This window comes from Tiliqua scincoides, chromosome 3, assembly GCF_035046505.1.
Source record: "Tiliqua scincoides isolate rTilSci1 chromosome 3, rTilSci1.hap2, whole genome shotgun sequence".
NCBI lineage: Eukaryota > Metazoa > Chordata > Lepidosauria > Squamata > Scincidae > Tiliqua > Tiliqua scincoides.
Genome location: NC_089823.1, coordinates 181,069,665 through 181,092,099, shown reverse-complemented (window position 1 = coordinate 181,092,099; position 22,435 = coordinate 181,069,665). Strand labels below are relative to the sequence as shown.

The window sequence follows — 22,435 nt, the reverse complement described above, 5'->3', positions numbered from 1 at the left end:
AACAGAACAATGGAGGTAATTGCTAAGGCTTCCTGCTTCTGTGTACACTCATAAGCAACTCAGGGCCCAATCCTATCCAATTTTTTGGTGCCGGTCCAGTAGTGCCAATGGGGCAAGCACTGCTTCCTGTGGTGGCACTCATAGAGGCCTCCTCAAGGTAAGGGAATGTTTGTTCCATTATCTCAGGACTGCATTGTGGTTGCACTGGTGCTGGAAAGTTGGATAGCATTGCATCCTCAGTTAAGCCAGCATGTAAGTAGATTCCAGCTTATTTCGGGTCAACAAGCTACACCAGCTAGAAGCAGTCAAAATGGTCTTGATCTGTACTGGTATAATAATAATAATAATAATAATAATAATAATAATAATAATAATAATACAGGCATTTATATACCACCTTTCTAGGTCCTCAGATTTCTCCTCAGACTTTATTTAAGGCGGTTTACATAGGCAGGCTAATTTAAATCCCCGTAGGGATTTTTACAATTGAAAGAAGGCTCTATCTTTCAAGAGCTACAACAATTCAGATGTTTCTTTCTGATCTGGCCTCCATTCTCCCACGCTCAGAGCAGATGGAATAACTCGGCTCAGCTTGTCAGCTGCTTCAAGGTTGCAAGGTGCTGGTGGCCTCGAACTGGTGACCTTCGGATGTTATCTTCAGGCAAACGGAGGCTCAACCCTCTAGACCAGACCTCCTGCCCACTACATATCACTACATATCACTACAATGCTATCAGTTTCCAAATGAATATGAATGATAGGAAAATAAATATGGTCTCGCATTTCAAAATGCAGTTTTATGGTGCAATCCTAACCTGCGCTGAAACAGAAAGGCCAACTGGCCTGCACTGTATCCAGCACAGGTTTGGTGCAGGCTGGGTTGTATCTTGAAGTAAGAGGAATCATTTCCCCTTACCCCGAGCAACTTCCCAGGCAGCCCTCTGGGGCTACTTGGATCTGCTCTACCCAAATAGGTGGTGCAGATTTGAGCAAGCTGTGTAATGCCAGGCTGCTCAGGAGTGGGTTTAGGATCAGGCCCAAGTGCCTGTTAGTGGTCCCAACCCCTTGCCTGGGCTTAGTGTGCCCACCAACCCTCCCATCACCTGCCCACCCCCTTCCATGGAACGCCCCCCCCCAAACTCCTGTGCCGGCAGTATGCCACCGGCACAAACTTACCCCATCCTGGAGTGGCTCTGGCACAGCCAGGTCAGCACATGTCTGTGTGCCAGCCCTGCCTATTCCTCAGTCGGCACAAATTGCTTTACGGTACATTTGCAACAGCTGGAGGGACTTTTGCCAGCTCCGGAAGGGAGGTTAGGATTGTGCTGACCATGAACAAAGAGACATGAATTGAGACATACATAGTGTACGACATACATAGTGTATCAGAGAACTCTAAGCACATACAATGAAGTCTAGCTATTCTCAGAATTGCTGTTCTGGAATCCAGTATAGAAGCCAATGGAAGGACTTCTCCTGATTAAAGTAAGGGGTGCAGGATTCAACCCAAATTGAAACTGCAGTGGGGCAACATCCTCCTACCCACACTGTGATCTCATCCTGTTTCCACCTCCTGGTGTACCATTTACACACACACACACACACACACACACACACACACACACACACAAACCAGGGTCATAACATAATGTCTAGTTCAATCCTAACAGAAGCACGATCAATCAAAAGAATCAATTTCATCTGAGTTCCTTAGTGGAAAGGCATGATACAAATATTATAAAAATCTTTGTTTGGCATTTCTGTTACAGAATCTTCCCTGAACAAAACCTTGGGCAGCTACGAATGAGGTGGCAAATATCTAGTTTTATAGATATGATTACAGTAGGACAAAAAAGACAATGAAAACACAAGGACTCAAAACGATGTCTGTAGCACTCTGGTTCAAAAGTGTTGTGTTGTTGTTCTTCTTCTCCCTTGGATTATTTCTGGCAGAATCCTTATCTTGCAAGATATCCATTCCTTTGTTAAAGGCAGCCTTCTTTTGCAACAAGGATTGGCCTGGGACTCAGCTATATTCTGCTGCTAATTTTAAAGGCAAGACTGTTCAGTGGAACAGCTGCCCACCACTGAGAATATGCAGACAGAATCGTACTGGAAGACTTCACTTTGTTCATAGTGTTGTTTGGCTGATTTTCAGAATTTCCCATCCTATGCTGTTCTGTGAAGAGTCCAGCTATGCATTCCTCCACCCAACCAATTTCTCCACACTCTGAGATTATAAAAAATCCTTTCAGACCATCCTGCATCTTTTGTTGTTGTTGTTGTTGAGCTGATGGGCACCTTTACCTTCAACCTCCTTCATTTACAACAGAAATATAATTTTATGTTCCACATAGTTTCTTGCCTATTTATGAAGTCCACTTGTCTACAGTATGTATATATGTCATGAGTTAGCTACAATGATGACTATGGTAGAGAAATCCAACATGATGGATTCCATGCTTATAACTCTCAGCCACATTTTCCCACTAAAGACATTTTTGTTGAGATTGTGAATATTTAGTCAGATATAGAGTAAATTAATGTTAAGCTATGAAACATTGTATACTAAAAAGCATAGTCACTGTCCAAAACATATTCGTTGGTTTGGGCATCTGGCAATTCTAAATATTATATTCTATATTACATTACAATAAGATATTACAATTCTAAATATTACCATTCTAAATATATTTCATGGGCTCTTTGTTTTTGGGGGGATTTAATTATAAAATAGAGAGGATGGTAAATTAGACAGAAATGTACCAAATTACGTGTGATACTGTTCTGCTTGGAACAAAAATCATATTCTGCAACACTATGCTAAATCTGCTGGCTTTCTTCAGAAAGAAAAGTGGAACAAAAATACTGCAATAAATAAATAAATAAATAAATAAATAAATAAATAAATAAAGAGAAATATCACTAGGAGAACTCATTTTCCTGCTGCTCTTTCATTCCCTAGAGGGATAAACTAAGCTACAATATGTAGTTATTGTTTTTTTTTAATTAAAAGCTTACATTTGGTGGAGTTCTATGTTAATTTCCCTGTTTCTCTGAGGGAAGTGGGGTGAGCTTATAAGAATGGTCAGCTATGAAAGCACTACGAGAAATTCTATAAATTTTGTTGACATGTCCTTATAATAGAAACCAGGTGCCAATGAACGGAATGGGGTTTGAAGTGCAAGTAAAGATGTCTTATTCTGTGGTCCTTTGAAGCGCTCAGGGCCATCCATGTGGTACACCTGTTTCCCCTGTATTCCATAAGGTAGATTCAACTGAGAGACAAAGTGTCTGCTCAAGAACATCCAATGAGCTGCTGGATGGAGCAAAAAATTAAACCCAGTTCAGATCCAACCTCCTAGCCACGACATTGGTGTTTAGTTAAGATATTGCCAGATATTTTCTAGGACAAAGGATCTCTCTTTTTTGAGCAAGTTTGTTCCTGTTCCAGAATAAACTCATTTGCATAACCAGCTGTTCTTTTTAAATAGAATCAGAAATTGGGATGCAAATGTAAGAGTTTGAGCATATATTGTACAAGGTGTTTTTTTCCTATCATCTTCAGATTCATCAGTTGAAGTTCCAATGTCTGTCTTGAGCTTCACCCAGAAGTCATTATCTTTCATAGTTAAAATCGTGTTCAAGGTCTTGATCTTTTGTTTTGGTTTTATAGGAGAACTATGAGAACATCACTGTATAGTTTCACCTCCTTATGTTAGCTCATAAGGGAATGACAGCCTCATTCTTTTCGGCTGTTACAGAGGAAGAACATCACAACACATGTAAGAGGTTTCAGTACTCGGATATTAATTTCAGACGACGTGTGCTACTAACATATGTATCTCAAGGCTCAGTCTTGATGTTGTCTTAATCAGAGTTCTCACAGCAAACATGGAAATATAGAGAAGTTGCTAGAAAGGACTGTGGCATTTCAAGCTTGCCTTCAGCACCCAACACTCAGATACACTGGATCATTTCTGTAAAAGCTGTTTGCAGAATCTCCATGTTACCTGAACTATAACAAAATAAAAACCATTTGTGCACAATGAAGAAGCTATTGGAGTCGACTGATCTGTCTAACTGTTGCCCTTTCGTTATTGCTTATGTAAAATTGCATATTGCTTCAGTTAGGATTGCCAGGTTTCAAACCTGGAAGATACTGAAACATTTTTATGCCCACTGTGCAATTGGACAGAGGGCAGCTATGGCTTCCCCTGCTTATTCTCTCACTTCCGTGCTTTGGTGAGCAGGACTTCAGCTTGACTTCAGTCTTGCCTGAGGCTATTGGCTACTGAGAACAGCCCCAACTCTCTTTGGGGAAGAGCACATGCTGCATTTCTAGGAAAACTATACCATGCATGTGCAGCCCAGACATAGATTTACACTTCTGGCTGCCAGTTTGACAGATACGATCCAGTTTCTCCAGGCTTCGTCTTCTTTTTCTTAAACTGACAAGATTAACCCATTTTTGCCCGACCTGCAGGTGTACACATTTGGTCCCTGTTGCCTATATTCAATGTCTGGCAGAAATGGCTTAGGGCCCATCCTATCCAACTTTCCAGCACCAGTGCAGCAGCAGTGCAGCACTGACATAAGGGAACAAAAGTTCCCATACCTTGAGGAGGCCTCTGTGACTGCCTCCCCACTACAGGATGCAGTGTGCGCCCTATTGGGACAGCTGCACTGGCACTGGAAAATTGGCCCTTAATCTCAGGCCATTTGGGAGCTGCTGCTATTCTCTACCCAGTACTAGATCCCCCTCCAGGGTTGGCAGTCTTGTGACAAAAAGAGGTTCAGCCTCAGAAATCATGAGTTTTTGGATGCATCTGATGCAGCAACCCTACCATTGGTAAAGGCAAGGCCTTGTTAAGCATTTGAGAATGAATGCATTACTCATCCTTTCTTGTTTCATCACAGATGTCCAATTTATTTTATCAGATATCTGGAATTCCAATCCTAGCTCAAGGAGATTTTGCAAATCCCTCATCTCCTCAGTTCTGTGTCCTATGAAGTAGTTTCATTGTAGCTTATTGGATAGAAACTTGAAGTACATAAAGTACTCCCATCTGAGGGCATTCACTAGTTTCCACCACCTCCTTTGCTTGGGAAGGAAGATTCTTTGTTCATGTAACTGAGACTAGCCATACCAATAGAGCCTTTGCTTATACATTTTCTGCCTAACCATTAAGCAGGCAGCTTGGTTTAGGCAAATGCACCTCCCGTCTGTCCAGCATGCTTCTGCTGCGTCAGAAATCCTGGTACACCCAGGAGATCTCCCACAACTATGTTGTGGACATTTGCATTACTTCTCGGTATTTCTGAAACACTGTCGCCTCCTCCAGCCCAGGTCTGGTTTGAACATCCACTGAAGTTGCTGAAAAGGCTGTTTAGATCGGGCACCTCCATCAAAGGGACTTTCTGGTGTGCAACAAGTAGGATGAAATGTGGCGGAAACAGAGTTGCCGCTAGCATCTGCTCATTTGAGATTGAAATGTCAGCAATTCTGCTGCCTGGCAATCTCCGTGTCTTGAAATCTACTTAATTGATTAAACATCATTTTAATTTAACTGTTACATCCCTCAACTCTTTCAAATCCTGATTGGCTAGTAGTGAGGAAGCAGCAGCAGCAGCTGTGGCTTTAATTGCAAGTGCACATCAAAGCTTTTTTGTTTCCTTCACCCAAAAAGTTTTGTCAGCTGCTGCTGCTTCAGCCACCCAGATACCTTTTGAATTGGCTCCTGCCCAAGTGTTACACTCTGCCAATGTCATAATTATTACTTGGAGAGTCTTATTTGTTTCAGTTGCTCAGTAATGTGCTGGTGTGGGCTGGTGCATTTGCTGGGTGTGCGACTTTGTGAATGCACTGGGGTACTTCTGAGAACCTGCAGCTGTCATCCAGAATTGCTCCTTGGAGCTTACTGGTGCCCTTCTTGCGCTTGGCAGCTACTTGAGGAGTTAAATCAGGAGAATGACAAAGACAGAAATAGAATGGAAAGCAGCTGTGCATTTGGCTGGGTTTGGGTTTTGGATGTAAATCAAGACGTTGTTTATTCATTCCCCTTTCACAAACTCTTTCTCAGAGAGAGAGAGAGAGAGAGAGAGAGAGAGAGAGAGAGAGAGAGAGAGAGAGAGAGAGAGAGAGAGAGAGATCTAGCATATAATAATTCTAATTAATACAACGTTCCCTACCTGTATTGCTACCTGTATTACAAAAGCTGGGGGAAAACTTCAACCGTTTGTCACTTTAACTCCAGAAATTGAGGGAAAAGGAAGAAAGAAAAGTGATGAGAAATGCCATGAAAGAATGAAGTAGAGAAATGAGGTTAAGAGACTGAAGGCCTGTCAGTTTTTCATCATCTTGGGGTCGTTCTTAACACACCTCTTGCTCCTCCCCCTTATATTCAGACCTTGATCAAATTATTGTCATTGTACATTATTTGAAAAAGTGCCTAGTCTCCCACTTGGGGGCAATGTAATCAAGCATGATCAAGAAGGAGCAGAAGGAACCAGGAAGCCAGTGGGTCTTTTTTTTTTTTGACAAAAGTAATGCACTCTAAGTGAAGATGCCTGTATGTATGACCCCCCCCCCATTTTTTGTGCATATTTTTCCTTACTATTGGACACTTCTAATCCCCAGAAGCGACTGTGTTGGTTCAGCCACTTAAAAGCCGTTCAGTCAGCTTCCTACAGTAGCCTTTACCCTTTGTTTAAAATACCATTCTCAGACAGCCATGTGCTTGTGTGGTTTGGGAGTACTTCTTCATGTCTGGGGTACCTAAGCCTCCTATTATGACACTGAGAGCAGTTGTGTCGGGCCAGTGCAGGCTTCAGCAAGTCTCCGAAGGGCCAGAGGCTCATTGCAGACTGGGAGCTATCTGCGGGCCAGATTGGGAGCCACTGAGGGCCGCAAATGGCCCCCGGGCCGGGGTTTGGGCACCCCTGGTCTAGATAAAGGGGTGGGATGGAGTGGCTAGGTGGATTCCACTCCTCCAATCAGGCAATTCTATGACATTGTCAAGCCTAGTTTAGTTAAGTTCAAGCAGAGGGATACTCATGTGTGATTCTGCCAGATCTGTATACCTGTATACAGGTATTATACAGGTAATAATATTATTATTATACAGGTAATTATACCTGTAATATAATTATACAGGTAATAATACCTGTATTAAATACCTGTATCTGTTGGCTCTCAGGAGGCACACCTCTTTACTCTCCAATAAGTGCAAGGACTTAAGTGGGATTCATGAGATAATGTAAAAAGCTAGCAATAGAGACTGTATTTCTAGCTAGATGCATCTAGAGAGATGATTTTGTTTTATTTTCTTTTTCCACTCCAAGCCAGCTACAGGCTTCTCAGGTTCCACTACATTGGGAGAGTTGTGTGCTTTGCTCTTGAACAGTTTCCTGGCTTTCTCTTGCTGGGGTTAGTGGTTATTATATCCATTTGATCTCTGTGTCTATCCAGCTGGCATTTTCCAGAGTCCAGCAGCAGCCCTCCCCAGCCCTGCGCCTGGGGCAAAGGTCCCTGCCAGTGCCCCCCGTGGGCTTCCACCGCTCCCCCCCCCATGCACAGAAATCCAACAACCCTACTCACCTGAGGCTCACGGAGCCTCATGCGACCTCCACCTGCATCAGAAAAACCTCTGTGAGGTTCCCCAATGCTTTAAACTGTGCTTCTGGAAAACCGGAAGGATAGTTTCTGCCCCCGTCCGGAGCCTCAGAGAGGTTTCCACAGGGTCCTGGTGCCTTGCCCACAGTGATTGCTGGTGTGGCATCATCTATATTCATCTCTCTCTCTCTCTCTCTCTCTCTCTCTCTGCTTTGACTATTGCCTAGGGCTTCTGTGAAGATAGATAAAGGAGATGAGGACTCAAGTCCTGTATGCTGCCCTTCTTGGAAGAAGTGCCCATTTTGTGACGCATGAAACGAACTGTTCATGCCAACTAAAGAAATGATATTTCCAGAGTAGCCCCAATTGCTGGTATGACATCATCTATGTCCACTATCCCTTTCTATATTGTGTCTGGCAATCAACAATACAAAAATTCACCTTTGCAGGGTGCTACACCTTGTCGTCTCAGGAGACTACAAACTCTCTGCTGCTTTGTGGGCATTCTGGTCCTTCGTTAAAGTATGTGCGATGGAAGAAAGCTGCAGTGGGAAACTATTTACCCACACTTGTTTTGTTTTACATAAGTGTTTGTTCTTAGTTGTGTTGGTGCCAGCTTCTGTCAGTTCCACGATACCGCGGCTTCTGCAGATCTCACTGAGTGGAAAAAGCTAGTCGGTGCCAAGGTACTCATCAGAGCCTCGATAACAGGATGGCATTGTGCAATAACGGTTAAAGGATCAGAGACCCAAAGGCATGAGAAGCCAAAAAGGCATTTCAGGCAACTCTCAGGTCACCATCTGTCCTAGCGCCTTTCTAGTGATTATTTGGTGCAATACATCATACTGCATTTTCCCGATCCGCTACTAAAAGTAATTTTGCCCTCAAAAGCCACTGCATTTTCTCTCCCATCTCGGTATCCTTTGCGTGCTCAGTGTTTTGGAAATATTGAGAACAATGTGGGATTTTCTCACATAACTCTAATCAGTGTTCAACGTCTGGACAGCTAGTATCCATCTCAGACTCCCTCTTGCAACATGAGAGCTGCCTTCAAGAGCCAGTGGACGAAAGGGATGAGCAAGTGAGCAGACATGTTTCCTTTCCTGACCAGTGGCAGCCAATCCATGTGTGCTGCTACAGTGTCATTCTGTCCCTTCTTTCCTTCCAGGTCCGTTGGAAGAAGAGGAAGGGCAGAGAGTGCATTGGGAGCTGAATGACTTTACAAAGGAGACTGTATTGGAAGGTATTGATCCAAGACTTATTGGTGCTTGTGGCAATGTGCAAATGCTGCCTCCCCACCTCATGATGTAACAGACCCCTTTTCTCCCAGCCCCTGTATTAGACCATCTCCTGATGCTCTAATCCAGGGGTGTCCAAACATTTTGGCAGGAGGGCCACATCATCTCTCTGACACCGTGTCAGTGGCCAGGAAAAAAAAATTAATTTACAATTTAAAATTTGAATAAATTTACAACTTATATGAATAAATGAAGGTTGCAGTAGCTCAAGGCCTATAAAAGGCCTTGCAGAAAGCCAGGCCAGCCTTTCCTTCGCTGCCACTGCTGCATCACAGATGTGAAACAGCAAGTAGTGGAGAGAGCCCTTGTCCCATAGCTCAGGTGAGAAGTCAAACAGTCGATCTCTTGCTGACAGCAGTTACGTCATGCCAGCAGGGCTCCGACAAATCTCTGGAGGGTCAGAGGCTCATTGGAGACTGGGGCTCCCCGAGGGCCTGATTGAGAGCCCCCGAGGGCCACAAGTGGCCCCCAGGCCGGGGTTTGGGCACCCCTTCTCTAGTCCATTACTCTCTTCCACACTTCCTCTTCTGCTCTATTCCCTCTTCTTTTTCCAGTACAGGGACTGTGGAGGAGGAGGCGCACTGAAGATGAGTGGGTGGATGGAAGTGATGCCAGCCAGTCAATCTGCTGCCTGAGGTGGCAGCCTCAATTGGTCTCATGGATGAGCTGACCCTGAATGTTCAGCCTGTAAAATAGAGCCTTCAGTATATATGTCCTGGTCCAATTGATTCCATCTCCTGTGCACCTTTCCACTCTAAGGTTGCAATCTTTTTTCTGGCCTTTATCTTGTTTAAATAGCTGCATGACAAGGCAGATACTCAATAGGCACAGTTCCCTCTAGGCCCACATCTCCAAGTGGGCCTAGAGGGAAACATTGCACATGTTTAATTTCTGCTTCTCCTGCAAACACTTAAAATACGAGAACCCTGCCAGATAAAGATGGAACCCTGGTCATACAAACTGGTGGTAGTCTTGCCCCAACAGATAAGCTGTGCTCCAGGAACTAAATTCTTGGACCCAGCTTTTCCACCTGTTTCTTATCTAGCTAAGCCTCATCTCAGCAATATGATCTCAGACAGTTCCTTGCAAGTAGAGTAGGCAAAATTTTCTCTTCTTCCCATCAGGTTCTATCCAAAGTAAATTGCTCATGACAAACAGTGAAGGCCTATGCATGTTTACTTAGAAGTAAGCTCAGTTAAATTCAACAGGATTTACTCCTAGGTAAGTATGTATAGAATTGCAGAATTAATCCCATTGAATTAAGCAAGTCACGACTTCAATTAAATATGACTTGTGTCATGGATGTAAGTAGTGTTTCTTTGGACTTTCTCTGAACTTTCTTTCTCTCTAACTTTCTTTAGAAATACCCATAATATATCATTTAGGTCTTTGTTTTGGTTTGATGAATCATATTATAATAGGTCCAAATTGCAACTAAATCCTCTTGGTAATATAACAATGATTTATCTGAACACTGGTCCATTAATCTTAGGGTAAGCTTTTCATGAGCTGGAGTAACCCTTTTTGGTCAAGGAATGGGCATTTAGAATACTTTCCTGTTGGCTAAACTTCAGATCTGTCCAACAAGGAGCTGTTCCAGGGTTGACTTCAATTTAATGCTGTCGTTTTAGGAATTCCTAAATTACTATTTGGGAGGTGTGTCTGTCAGAATTGTCATGAAATGGTTATTCAAAATAGGACAGCTCCCCCCCCCCCCCGTGTGTTCACATCTTGGTTGTTATCTTGCTGTGCTATTACTGGAAGTATATAGTACCAATTAGCATTGGATCATCCACTATTGGCCCCATTTTGGGAATATGTTGGTGTGTTGACAGATCAGTATTCTTAGCTCAAGGGTTGGTATCAGAATTAATCAGATCAGGCATTGGGTGATGGCACACATTATCCAACTCAGTCAGGTCAACCCCTGAACACTCAGTACTGGTAACAGTGGTAGCACAACTAAAGAGTGGGAAAGGGCACCATGGCTTTGCCCCAAGGCCTGAAGAAATCTGGTACCAGAACTGCTTGACCCCATAAAATTCCTCCTACTTTGGACTTTATATCATATGGCTTTGTCATCTTTTTTCAGGAGATGAATAAAGGAAATGTGTGATCACATATAAGCTATTCTGATGTTTACATAATAGAGACCTTGTATTCTCAGTATTATTATAAATGAAAGGAATGCCCCTGGCTTCAGATGAGCAGTCCATCCAAAGGTTAGTCCAACATTTAAGGAAGAAGCTTTTTCCCTTAAGTGTCCAAGTTAGCTAGTCCTTTCGGTTATGTTTCTTTTCTATAATCTTTTCCCATTTTTCTGTGTAACTATGGTATTTTTATTACACTCGACCAATTGGAAATCCATCATTTGTACAAGCAAGTTAGAAGGCTAAAACTCCCTAATGTTGCACACTTTAACAGACAAAGGATAAGTGCATTTGTCACTTTCTTGTTTCCCTCAAATTTATATTTGGAAAAATACTGATAAATGACTATCTAGCAAACTGGTTAAAACTTGAACATATGGAGCTATGCTGCACTGAATCAGACCAGTGGTCTATCTAGTGTTGATCAGAGAATTAGCAGGTCAGTGTTATCTACGTGAGCCAGCAGTAGCTTTCCAGGGCCTTAGGCCTGGGTGTTTCCCAGCCCTACCTGAAGATGCCAGGAACTGAATGTGGCACGTTTTACATGCAAAAGTGATATACTCTTATCACCAAACTACAGTCTTTCCCCAATGAATGGCTACCATGCCCTGTTAATCTCTTCTTCACATGTTGCACATTCAGCTGGAGTTGTAAGATATGGAGTTTTTAGATACAGTTCTAATCTTCCAGCAAATGTGAGGGCAGAAACAGTCCGTGATTGCTAATTTGGTTTTGTCAATTAATCAGGAAGAGGAAAATGTAAAATGGTGCATTGCAGCACTAGGAAAGTAATCCAAAGGCCCAGCCCAAGACAAGCAGGCATCTAAAATGGCTCCAAATTCTTACACACACACACACACACACACACACCTCCTCTACAGCCACTAGTTCTGCCAAACTCATCAGGTGAGGAGCATAGCCTCTCCAAGAAGAGGATGGCACAGTAGCTGAGTGAATTGTCCTGGGACAGTGGCAGGCTAGAAGAGCTGATGAGCAGATGGGGAAGGCACCTCCCTCCCTCCCTCCCTCGCTCCCCCAGTCCACTGCTTGAAGCAGCCACTTCACCCGGCCTCAAAGGTGGGCCATCCCTGCTCCCCTTTGCCTTTGATTGAATTCTATAATTAAAGACAGCTGTTTCCATCTGACTAGAGGTTTTTATACTTGGATCAGAAAAATTATGTGTTGAATTCTTACTGCTTCATGATTTATTTTTCATCTGCTTTTTGTCAAAAACCTACAGCTAAAATATATTCTTTTTTTAGACCTGAAATGAGACGCCAAATGGCAGAATGACATGTTTCTTATGCAAGCCAAGTAAACACCATGCGTACCCAATAGATAAATATTTGGCTGACAGGTAACTTCACTGACAGCCTCAAAGGCTGACGTGCCTGAAAACTCAGTGGATCCAGCTGATGGCTTTTAGAATCACAGATTATTAATCATAGATTTGAGTCAAAGATAGGCATTAGAAATGTCCAGATAATGGACTACAGAGAGATTAGTGCAGATGCTTTTGTCCCACTGTTGTGGTTTCAAAGTGATATAAAGAATGTGCATCGTTATTCCTTGGCAACAAGTATGACCTTGATTAATACTTCTGAGACAGGTTTGCAAACATTCTCAGAAATCTCAGGGCTTTTTATTATTCTGATCAGACCAGCCATTTACGACTCTGATTTGGTGGATGTGAAAAAAATCAATATATCCACAAGGTGATCCTTGAAAATTGCTTCCACTCTGCTGAATCTTAAATGAAAGAACTGCAAATGAGTTCCCAATCTGCTTTGGATTTCACAGCCTACCTTCTTAAAATGAAATCTGACATATATTCACATTAAAATGGCACTTTCTTAGCCAAACTTGTACACTGAAAGTCACATTTGCTGCCAGCAGTGGCAGGAATGTAAATACGTAGGCAGCCTGATCCTCCGCTATCCTAGTGACAGTGCTGTGTGTCACAAATATGCATTTATGGATGGATGGAGGGCGGAAAGAGGACAAAACAGGGGGTGGGACAGGCCTGGGAGGAGGCCACTTCCACTGAATCCTATCCCCCACGTCAGGCTCAGAAGCCCAACGTGGTGCTTCTCCAGTCTACACCAGCAAAATAGACTTGAGAAGCCCCATTGAACAGGCTAGGAGTGGTTCTTAAACTTTTAGCACTGGGACCCACTTTTTAAAGTGTGAATCTGTCAGGACCGACCAGAAGTGATGTCATGACCAGAAGTGAGATCATCAAGCAGGAAAATTTTTAACAATCCTAGGCTACAAGTCTACCCACACTTATCCAGGAGTAAGTCCCATTTGCTATCATTGTTAAAAGCATATATATAGTAGGCTGTTCAAAGTACAGATCTGTAATATTTTTCCAAATGCAGTCACATACTATGGTAGCATCAAGTCAAACATATAAAAATAAAATATTGAAATGAATGGAGACCCACCTGAAATTGGCTCGCAACCCACCTAGTGGGTCCAGACCCACAGTTTGAGAAACACTGGGCTACAGCTTTACTCAGGTTAAGGAGCCCTCTAGCCTGCTCAAATCCAGCACAGGATATAGTAGCAACCATTTAGCACTGCTGTGCTGCATAGGATTCAGCCCTAAGTCACTACAGCTATGAAGATGGGTCATTCCCAGTGACAGAGCAGAATATCCTAGCTTCAATCCTTACCATCTCCAGATAAGGCAAAGAAAGACTTCTGAAACCTAAGAGAGCTACTGCCCATCAATGTGTAGACCAGGGGTGGCCAACCTTTCAACCCTATAGCTCCTGGACCTCTAACAATTGATGCAGGAAGAGGGAATTTCAGCAGGTGCAGCTTGTTATCTGAGAAAGCCCTGAAGTTGGAAGGTTGGCCACTCCTGCTGTAGACAAACTGAATTAGATGATCTAATGGTCTGACTCCTAGAAGGCAGCACCAGTTCTGAGGTGTATATCATAATTAATCCCTCTGTGGCTAAGGGCTAAGCTAGGAATGTCAAACTCATTTCATACAGTGGGCCATATAGCATTTATGACACCTTCTGATGGCTGGAAGTGATGTCATTAGACAGGAAGTGATGTCATTAAACAGGTCATAACCAGAAATAATCACTTTTTCACTTAGGAACAGATGAACTGCAAATGCTTGAAGAGAAAATATGCAAATCTTGATCATATTTAAAGATATAGTAGAGCCCAATTATCATGTGGGCCGTCCTATCAGCAGTAACAGCTCAGCGCTGCTCAGCAGCCGAGAGCCCGAGGACTAGATAAAAAGCTTCCACAGGCTGCATCTGGCCCCCAGGCCTTACGTTTGACACCCCTGGGCTAGTCTATACAAACAGCTCATATGATCAATTTGTTCCAGGACTGTACTTTACATGGCAGGGATGTTGTGTTACATACCTGAATGTTTTCTTGTACAAGAAATTCCTGCACATAGAAAACTAGTGTGCCAAGGAAATTAGGCTAGAGGTTGCCCCCCTGCTGACTTGCTAGTCTTCTATGCACATGTAGCTTGTGTGTTTAAGGGAGCATTAAATCATGTAATTGCCAACCTCTGAAGGATTATCATTCAAGAGCAGCATTACAGTGTGATCTGCTGTTTATACAGACTGACTTGAAGCCAAGCTGTTCCCATAAATGCAGAAGAATAAAAATGTGCCCCTTTTGTAAACTGAGAGTTACCCATTAAAGGAGGCTGAGACGGAAAAATAAAATTCTTCTGCTTTGTATATTCCTAATTGCAGGACGTTATTGACAAAGTCACTAGAGTAACTAGATTTAAAAAAAATAAAATTTATAAACAATAAATGTATCACTGTTAGGATAAGTGATAACATTTTTGCTTTCTGACAATACAAGCATCATTTGACAGTATTGATTTCCAGATAGTTCAACGTTACTTTGCTATAGTTGCAACCTTACCTGGGAGAAAGTCCCATTGAAGTCAATGAGATTTATGCCTCAGGTGGCAGGTATAGGGTTGCCAATCTTTGACTCTTTAGTATATTACAACATAATGATACACTGATTTCAAAGAATAGAAGATCAAAAACACATAAACAACATCATTCCTTTTTTGTGCTGTTAAAATAATTTCTAAGAGTAAAATGCCTACTTCCTATACAAATGCATTGTTTGTTGTGAAGCCTCATTTGTGCGAAAGGCATTTCCTGATAATTTTATTCCTGTTGGGCATTTTGCTTGTTTTTCTGTGATCAGGAAACTGCACTGGACAAAGCATCTACATAACACAATAGCAAAAGTAGGACCCTCTTATGAATACTCTAAGTGGTTTTCCATGTCTGCTTTGCAGAGGCAGTTCAGCAATCTAAGCAACCATTTCCACAATCCCATAAATCACTTTGCTTTTGAGGTTCCAGTTTTATAAACATAAATAATGTCATCCTGAGTTTAGGATCATAACAGCATTTTTTCCACCAGAATGTTGCCAAGTTAAAGAAATGCTATTAACCATGAAAACTGTATAAGATGAAAAGCTGCAGTCAGCACACAAGAAAGAGTGGCAGGAATGCAAGTGTAGGATAGGAACCAGCATACACGGGCTCTGTTCTTGCAGAATGCAATGCCTAAACCTAAATTTGATCCAATATCTAATGACAAGGAGGGAACCCTAATTATAAACTACATCTCACTTTTGGAGGATAGATATTCTCTATTGTCACCTGGCTCTAATCAAGACAGAATTAACTGGCTAAAATTACACATGTATGATGCAAGTTCCTGCCACTCATTACAAGAGCTTTCCAAGATTCTTGTGTGTCTAGACAACTCTTTTTCTGGGTAGCATCTCTCACCTGAAACTCAAAAAGGAGCACCACTAATTCAGGGTTCTTTTATCATCCAGTAAAGTAAGAAAAAAGTATACCTCCTATTCAAGTTTTCAATCCAAATAGATGAAGACCCAGTGCCTGTTACTGAGGCTGGCAAATTGTCACTTTCAACAGTGTGATATTTATCAATTTACATAGTGTGATTGGTGCACAAAATATTTTACAAAGAGTGAAAAGACAGGTCCATGCACCCTGAAGGCTTATCATCTAGATACTTACTCAAGGAAGAAAACAAAGGGAGGGAAAGACTACAGGCACAGCAGGAAATGTACAGATTGTACATGTACATGTACTTAAGCTTAGCATCCCCATTATGAGTTGAGATGGCATAAAGATGATCAGAGATTAAGGCAGATGTCCCCAAACTTATTGTGGCCATGGCACCCTTCTTTTGTTGTAGCCTCTTTTTCTTGGCTCTCCTGGGTGCCACCACAATGCAGGATGGTGGCACCCAGGAGAGCTGGGAAGATGGGCACTGCTATCCTGGATTGTGCAAGATCTTGCACGATTCTCCTGTGATCCAAGATGGCAATGCCTGGAAGAGCTAGGAAGGCCACTGGGGACATCCCATGGTGCCCCTTTGAGGCGCCCCTAAGGGTGCTGTGGCACACAATTTGGGAACCACTGGATTAAGGCCTTGAACTAAGTAATTAATGTAAAAATTAAATAACAGTCAACAAAACCTTTATTAGGCATAAACATTTGATAGGTGAGAAATCATTTAATTAAAAAAAAAAAGTTGCCAGGTCCCCATGGCATATGCCTGAGATTCCTTAAAATTCTCAAATGTTCAAATGCTGCATGCCACTAACAAAAATATGTAAGGTTACTAAGGCCCAAATCCTAACCAACTTTCCAGCACAGGCACAGCTGTGCCAATGGGACATGTGCTGCATCCTGCAGTTGAGTGGCATGCTCAGAGGCCTCCTCAAAGTAAGGGAATGCTTGTTCCCTTACCTCGGAGCTGCACTGCCCTCATGTCAGTGCTGGAAAGTGGGTTAGGATTGCGCCCTAAGCCTTCTTACCAGAAGATTGGAACAATGGCCACAAAAACATCATTTTTAAAAAAGTAATCTGGAGAGCTATGAAAGTACAGATCTGTTAGCCCAGTGGTTCCCAAACTGCGGATCAGGACCCAGCTGTGAATCTCAACCTGATTTTTAGTGGGTCAAAAAAAGGGTGATGCGAAGATAACTAATTGCGTCAAGCCCTGAAGATATTCAGAAATCAGAAACTGTAGCTGCTAACTGCCCTACAAGGAGCTGAGCTCCTGCAGTTTGCAAACATGTATAACCATAGGGAGATAAATGTTTGAATGTCTTTCTTTCTGGCTATTATTACTTATAAATAAAATATTTCTTTCTAGATCTCCTTTTTGAAAAGTCTGGTAAACCTATGCTGGTTCTGTTAGAGTGCCTTTTTAAAAAGTGTGTCCTGGTACTAACAAGTTTGGGGAAACACTGTGTTAGCCTAATGCTTTCATAAGAAAATCCCTGAATTAAAATAAACTTGTCATTGGTACATAGCTTAAAAGGATTATTAAATCCTTTAAATAAGGTTTTAAGCATTAAACAAATAACAGTGTTGCTGGGGAAGAATCAGCATGACACCAATAAAAGTAAGTCTTGTCTCATCAACCTTTCAGATTTTTTTTGGAAGTGTCAACAAACATTCCGATAAAGTTGATCCAGTCGACATTATATACTTGGTCTTCCAAAAAGTCCCTCACCAATGTCTTTTGAGTAAACTTAGTAGTTATGGGATACAAGATCCTCTTATGGATAAGTAAATTGAGGAGGGCAACATCACAAATCAAAACAGCAACAGAATCCAGTGGATGGAGTCAAATTAATTAAGAGGAATCAAATAACAATGTGTTTCAAACATGCACTCTTTGTCAGGACACAGAAAATATTAACTACAAGTGGAGTCTATTATGTGTGTGAGTTCCGTTCCATAACCCGCCACAATTAAGAAAAAACACATTGTGCTAAATTGCATAGAGTTACACAAATACGCCTGACACTTCTGGATGGAAGGAAACTAAGGCAGCTGTTCTCAATCGACTCCCCCTCCGCCTCTGCCACTTTGTACTCAGCCCTCGCTGTTGCCAGCTGTCCCTGCTTCTTTCACAGGTGGGATGCTGCGCTTTTAAGAGTCCAGTCCTATGCATTTCTACTTAGAAGTAAGCCCCATTGTAGTCAATGGGGCTTACTCCCAGGAAAGTGTGGATCGGATTGCAGCCTAAATCTCCTGCTTTCGCTTGCTGGGAAGACTTGCTTGCTGGGCTGTTTTGTTTCCATAGGCTGGAGCAAGGAGAGCCTGCACCATCTCAGTCTGAAGGGGGGGGAATTGGGAAACACTTCCTGGGTTTTTTAAAGCAACCCCTCTGTTACTACCACACCTGCCCCTGTGAGTGAGTGAGTGAGTGAGTGAGTGAGAGTGTGAGTGAGTGAGCTCCACCTTGCTGCACATGTTCTGGCTACAGAGATTTTCCGCCCCCCCCCTTCCCCTCCTCAACCTCTGCTGCCTCAGGGACTCCAAGAGTGTTACTGTTCCTTCAAAAGGGGAACCTCTTCCATGGCTCCAGGGCTATTTCCCTGCCTGTTTGAGGTGGAGCCTTTTTGCATTGTTTTGGGCTGCCTTGAAATGGAGTGCAGGGCAAAGGTGTGTTCGACTTTGAATTCCCCCCACCCGATTCGCATTGAGACAAATAGGCAGATAAAAAATCCGTGGATATCACCTGTAGTGATAACTTTTCCAAAACGGAGCCAAGCTTGCTCTTGTCCAAGAGCAAGCTAAGTCACTGGTCAGTGATGGGCTGGGGCCCTTGGAAGACCATGAGCCCCTGGTACATGCTCAAACAAGTCTGTCCTCACAAGCTGACCCTGATCCTCATGCTCAGTGACGGTCTTACTTCAAACAGCATCAACTGTCTGTATGGTGTTTTACATAGAATGAGAAAGGCATCTCTTCCTTGTGCAGAAATTTGCTTTAAAGAAATAAAATAAAGCTTTGCTTTATTGATGGGCAGCATGACCATGTTAATATAAAATGAAGACCATATCGGAATACAGTTAAATTCATGAAAAGTACAATTGGGTCCTCTGAGCTACTCATATACTTTTTGTTAGGTAGAGACTCACCAGTGTATGATCAGAGCTCAGAGTTGAAACAAAACTGTAGCATCCCTTCAAGAATAAAGGGCAGAAAGAAGCTGATACAGCAGCTTTGGGATGTATTTAGTGCATCTTTATTAATTATTACAGATCCTTCGTGCAAAATTTAAATGTAAATGCTTTTAGATAGTTTATTCAAAATATATATCTTTCTTTTATAAAAGCAAGATAAAAAGATTTTCAATATGTATTGTTTTAAATAGGCTTCTGGAGGCCCTACTTATGTAGACTCTGTATTTTAGTTAAGTTAGCATTCAGGTGTCACCATGATCTGATCACTCTGGTCGTGGCACCACAATGTGGTACAATATAGGGTCATGCAGCGCATTTAGGAATCTTTTGGGAGGCTGTACCCTAGACAGTATTGCCCTACAGTCATATGAAATTGCTCATGAAAAACATTTCAGGAAAATTGCCCATACAAATTAATACAAATTAATTCTTTTCTGTTTAGGCATTCTTCCAGGTTGCTGGATAACAAGGACGGTGTCCCTGACTTCAAATTCAACGTCATATATTTGGATGCTGGGTAACCAGCATTGGGAAAACCACAAAATCTACAGCATGAAACACACCCACTAAGACCTTAATGCCGTTCTTCAGCTGAAGAGACCCAAACAGATCTTGCAGTATACTAGAGTTTGGTCACAACTCATAGATCTCTAGGAGGGAGGTTACTTGCTGTAATTTGGCAATCCACTACAAATTCCTAATGAAGAAATCTTAATGTTTTTTCTTGGCATTTTATGAGACTTACACTTTAGGAGAATCTTCTACCAATTTCAATGGCACTGGAACATTTCTTAAAATAATTCTATAAATGACTTTTGCAATTAGAACATTTGGAACACCCATAAGGCACCACTACTTCTTCATGAAAAGATGGCTCCTTGATACTGTATAGGATAGAAAAATTCAAATAGAAAATAGGTATACAGTTGTTGTAGAACAACGTCCACTACTCTCCCTACTTCCAGCCTGCAGCTTCCATCTTCCAATCTCTGAAATGCCTCTCCATTTCATTTCTGGATTTCCAGTTACCTATGTTTACAGTAGGGATAATTTTCTGAGGCTTCAGCCACTGGACAAATCGTTTCATTTCAAGGAAGCTGCTGTGCTCACTGTAAGGGATTCCTGCAAATGAAACAACACAGAAGGAATTAGCCAATGTACTTTGTTGGCAACTTGTGAAAAATACTGTTGGAAGCAACAAAGATGACTTGAAATTAACATTTTAATTAGTGATTTGATCTTCATGCTTGGCATCACACTAAAATCCTGAGATAATTATGTAGCCCTGATCTTCACTGTCACTCATCAGTTCATCTCTGAAGATGTGAAATGCTCTAAGAAACCAAGCCAGAGGAGTATTTTCTCCAATAAGAAGTTTAACCCTATCAGTAGAAGTCTAGGAAAAGAATACAGTGGTACCTGGCTTCTTTTAATGTTTTTCTAACATTCTGCAGGTGATTTGGGACTCCCAAATCACTCTCAAATTGGGAGTGATGCACGCAACAAACTACAGGTGCAGCCTATTTATCCACAGATTTTTTTATCTGCAGATTTGTCTCAAAGAGAATGGGGTGGGGGAACAGAAAGTCACACACACCTTTGCCTCCTTTGCCCTGCACTGGCATCTGGCTCCATTTCCAGGCAGCCCAAACACTGCAAAAAGGCTCTGCCTCAAACAGGCAGGGAAATAGCCCTGGAGCCCTGGAAGAGGTTCCCCTTGCAAAGGAACAGTAACACTCCTGGAGCCCCTGAGCCAGCAAAGAGGCTGAAGAGGGGAAGGGGGAGCTGAAAATCTCTGTAGCCAAAACACATGCAGCAAGGTGGAGCACTCACTCACTCACTGGCAGGTGTGGTAGCAACAGAGAGGACTGCTTTAAAAAACCCAGGGAGTGTTTGCCAAATTCCCCTCCCCCAATGAGATGGTGCAGGCAATCACCGACACATGCGACACCCCCCCCCCATGGTGCAGGCAATCACAAGCAAGCCTTCCCACCAAGCAAAGCTTGAGATATAGCCTACAATCCTCGCCACACTTTCCTGGGAGTAAGCCCCATTGACTGGAATGGGGCTAACTTCTGAGTAGAAATGCATAGGGTTGGACTCTTAAAAGATCAGCATCCCATGTGAAAGAAGCTGGGCAGCTGGCAACAGTACACTGCTGAGTACAGAGGGGAGGGGATTGATAACAGCTTCCTTAGTTTCCTTCCATCCGGAAGTGTCAGACTGCAGTGTATTTGCATAACTCTATGGAATTTAGCACAGCACATTTTTTGTTAATCGTGCCAAGTCACGGAACTAACGAGGATAAATAAGCTCCACCTGTATGTTGTGAAGGTTTTCAGGGAACTATCAACCAAGATTTCAATATCGCAAGCAAATGCAAAACCAGAAGAAATAAAATACTTATGACTTAAAGCTGCCTAGCTGCTTTGCATGATATATAGTTTACTCGTAGTCTGGAGATGTAAAAGGCATCATGAAACATTTCAGTAGATTTGAAATGCAAAATTCACCTTTCAAATCATGTTGTGCTGTTCCTGTTGGGTCATATTTAGTTGTACATCTAACAATCTGTTCTTTAAAAAAAACTATTACAGCAGCAGTTTTCAAATTCTTGTGTAGAGTTTGAGCCACTCTAAGGGGGATGGTGGCAACATGAGCAAAACGATCACGCCGTTAGCGTGGACTCAGGGGCTTGGTTTTTACTTACCCGTTTGCTGTGGCGATCAGAGAATCCCATGGAACCCTCTGCAGGGCTCTCTGCACTTCAAAACACTGAAGAAATGCTATTGTGACGCACTTCTGGTTTTGCAATCGCAACCCAGAAGTGAGTTGTGATTGCATTTCTTCAATGTTTTGAGACATCTGCAGGGTAGCCCTGCAGAGGGCTCTGTGGAGCTCCCCACACCCCTTGGATGCCGCAGCAAATGGGGATAAATAAAAACCAAGCCCCTGCGTCCCCACTGGCACTGTGAATGTCCTGATTACATCACCGTCACCCCCCCCGCCCCTTAAAATGAGCAAAGGCAGGGCTTCTCAGGCTGGGGCATTTGCGATACCCCAAACTCTGTATGACAGGTATCTTTTCCTTAAAAACACACAAAACAAAAAGTGCTATTTCATAAATGCTACTGAATGCACTGTTACAGGGCTGGTATGCGATTCTATTATTATATTATACTTAATATTATAAATTCCATGGGAAAACCATCTGGTCCTAGATAGTGCGCAAGCAGTGTTTGATTTATATGGGGGCTGAGTTCCCAGAAATCTGCAGGTATATTGAAAGCGCCTTAATTAAAACATTTTTCCCCATAGGAAACAATGGGATTACA

The 22,435-nt window shown here is 42.5% G+C and overlaps 1 protein-coding gene and 1 long non-coding RNA gene across 2 annotated transcripts in view; one reads left to right on the top strand and one right to left on the bottom strand.

The window, feature by feature from the left end:
• The first annotated feature begins 8,417 nt into the window (after window positions 1-8,417).
• LOC136645800 (uncharacterized) lies at window positions 8,418-21,495 on the top strand. The gene is made up of 3 exons (XR_010794163.1): window positions 8,418-8,696; window positions 8,784-8,858; window positions 19,543-21,495. It is a non-coding gene; the product is annotated as an uncharacterized lncRNA (long non-coding RNA).
• The window catches only part of DCLRE1A (DNA cross-link repair 1A), a 23,370-nt gene continuing 20,081 nt past the window's right edge, over window positions 19,147-22,435 (bottom strand). The window contains exon 10 of the mRNA XM_066622210.1: window positions 19,147-20,222. Coding sequence (XP_066478307.1) covers window positions 20,056-20,222 — 167 coding nt within the window. The 3' untranslated portion in view covers window positions 19,147-20,055. The remainder of the gene's footprint in view (window positions 20,223-22,435) is intronic.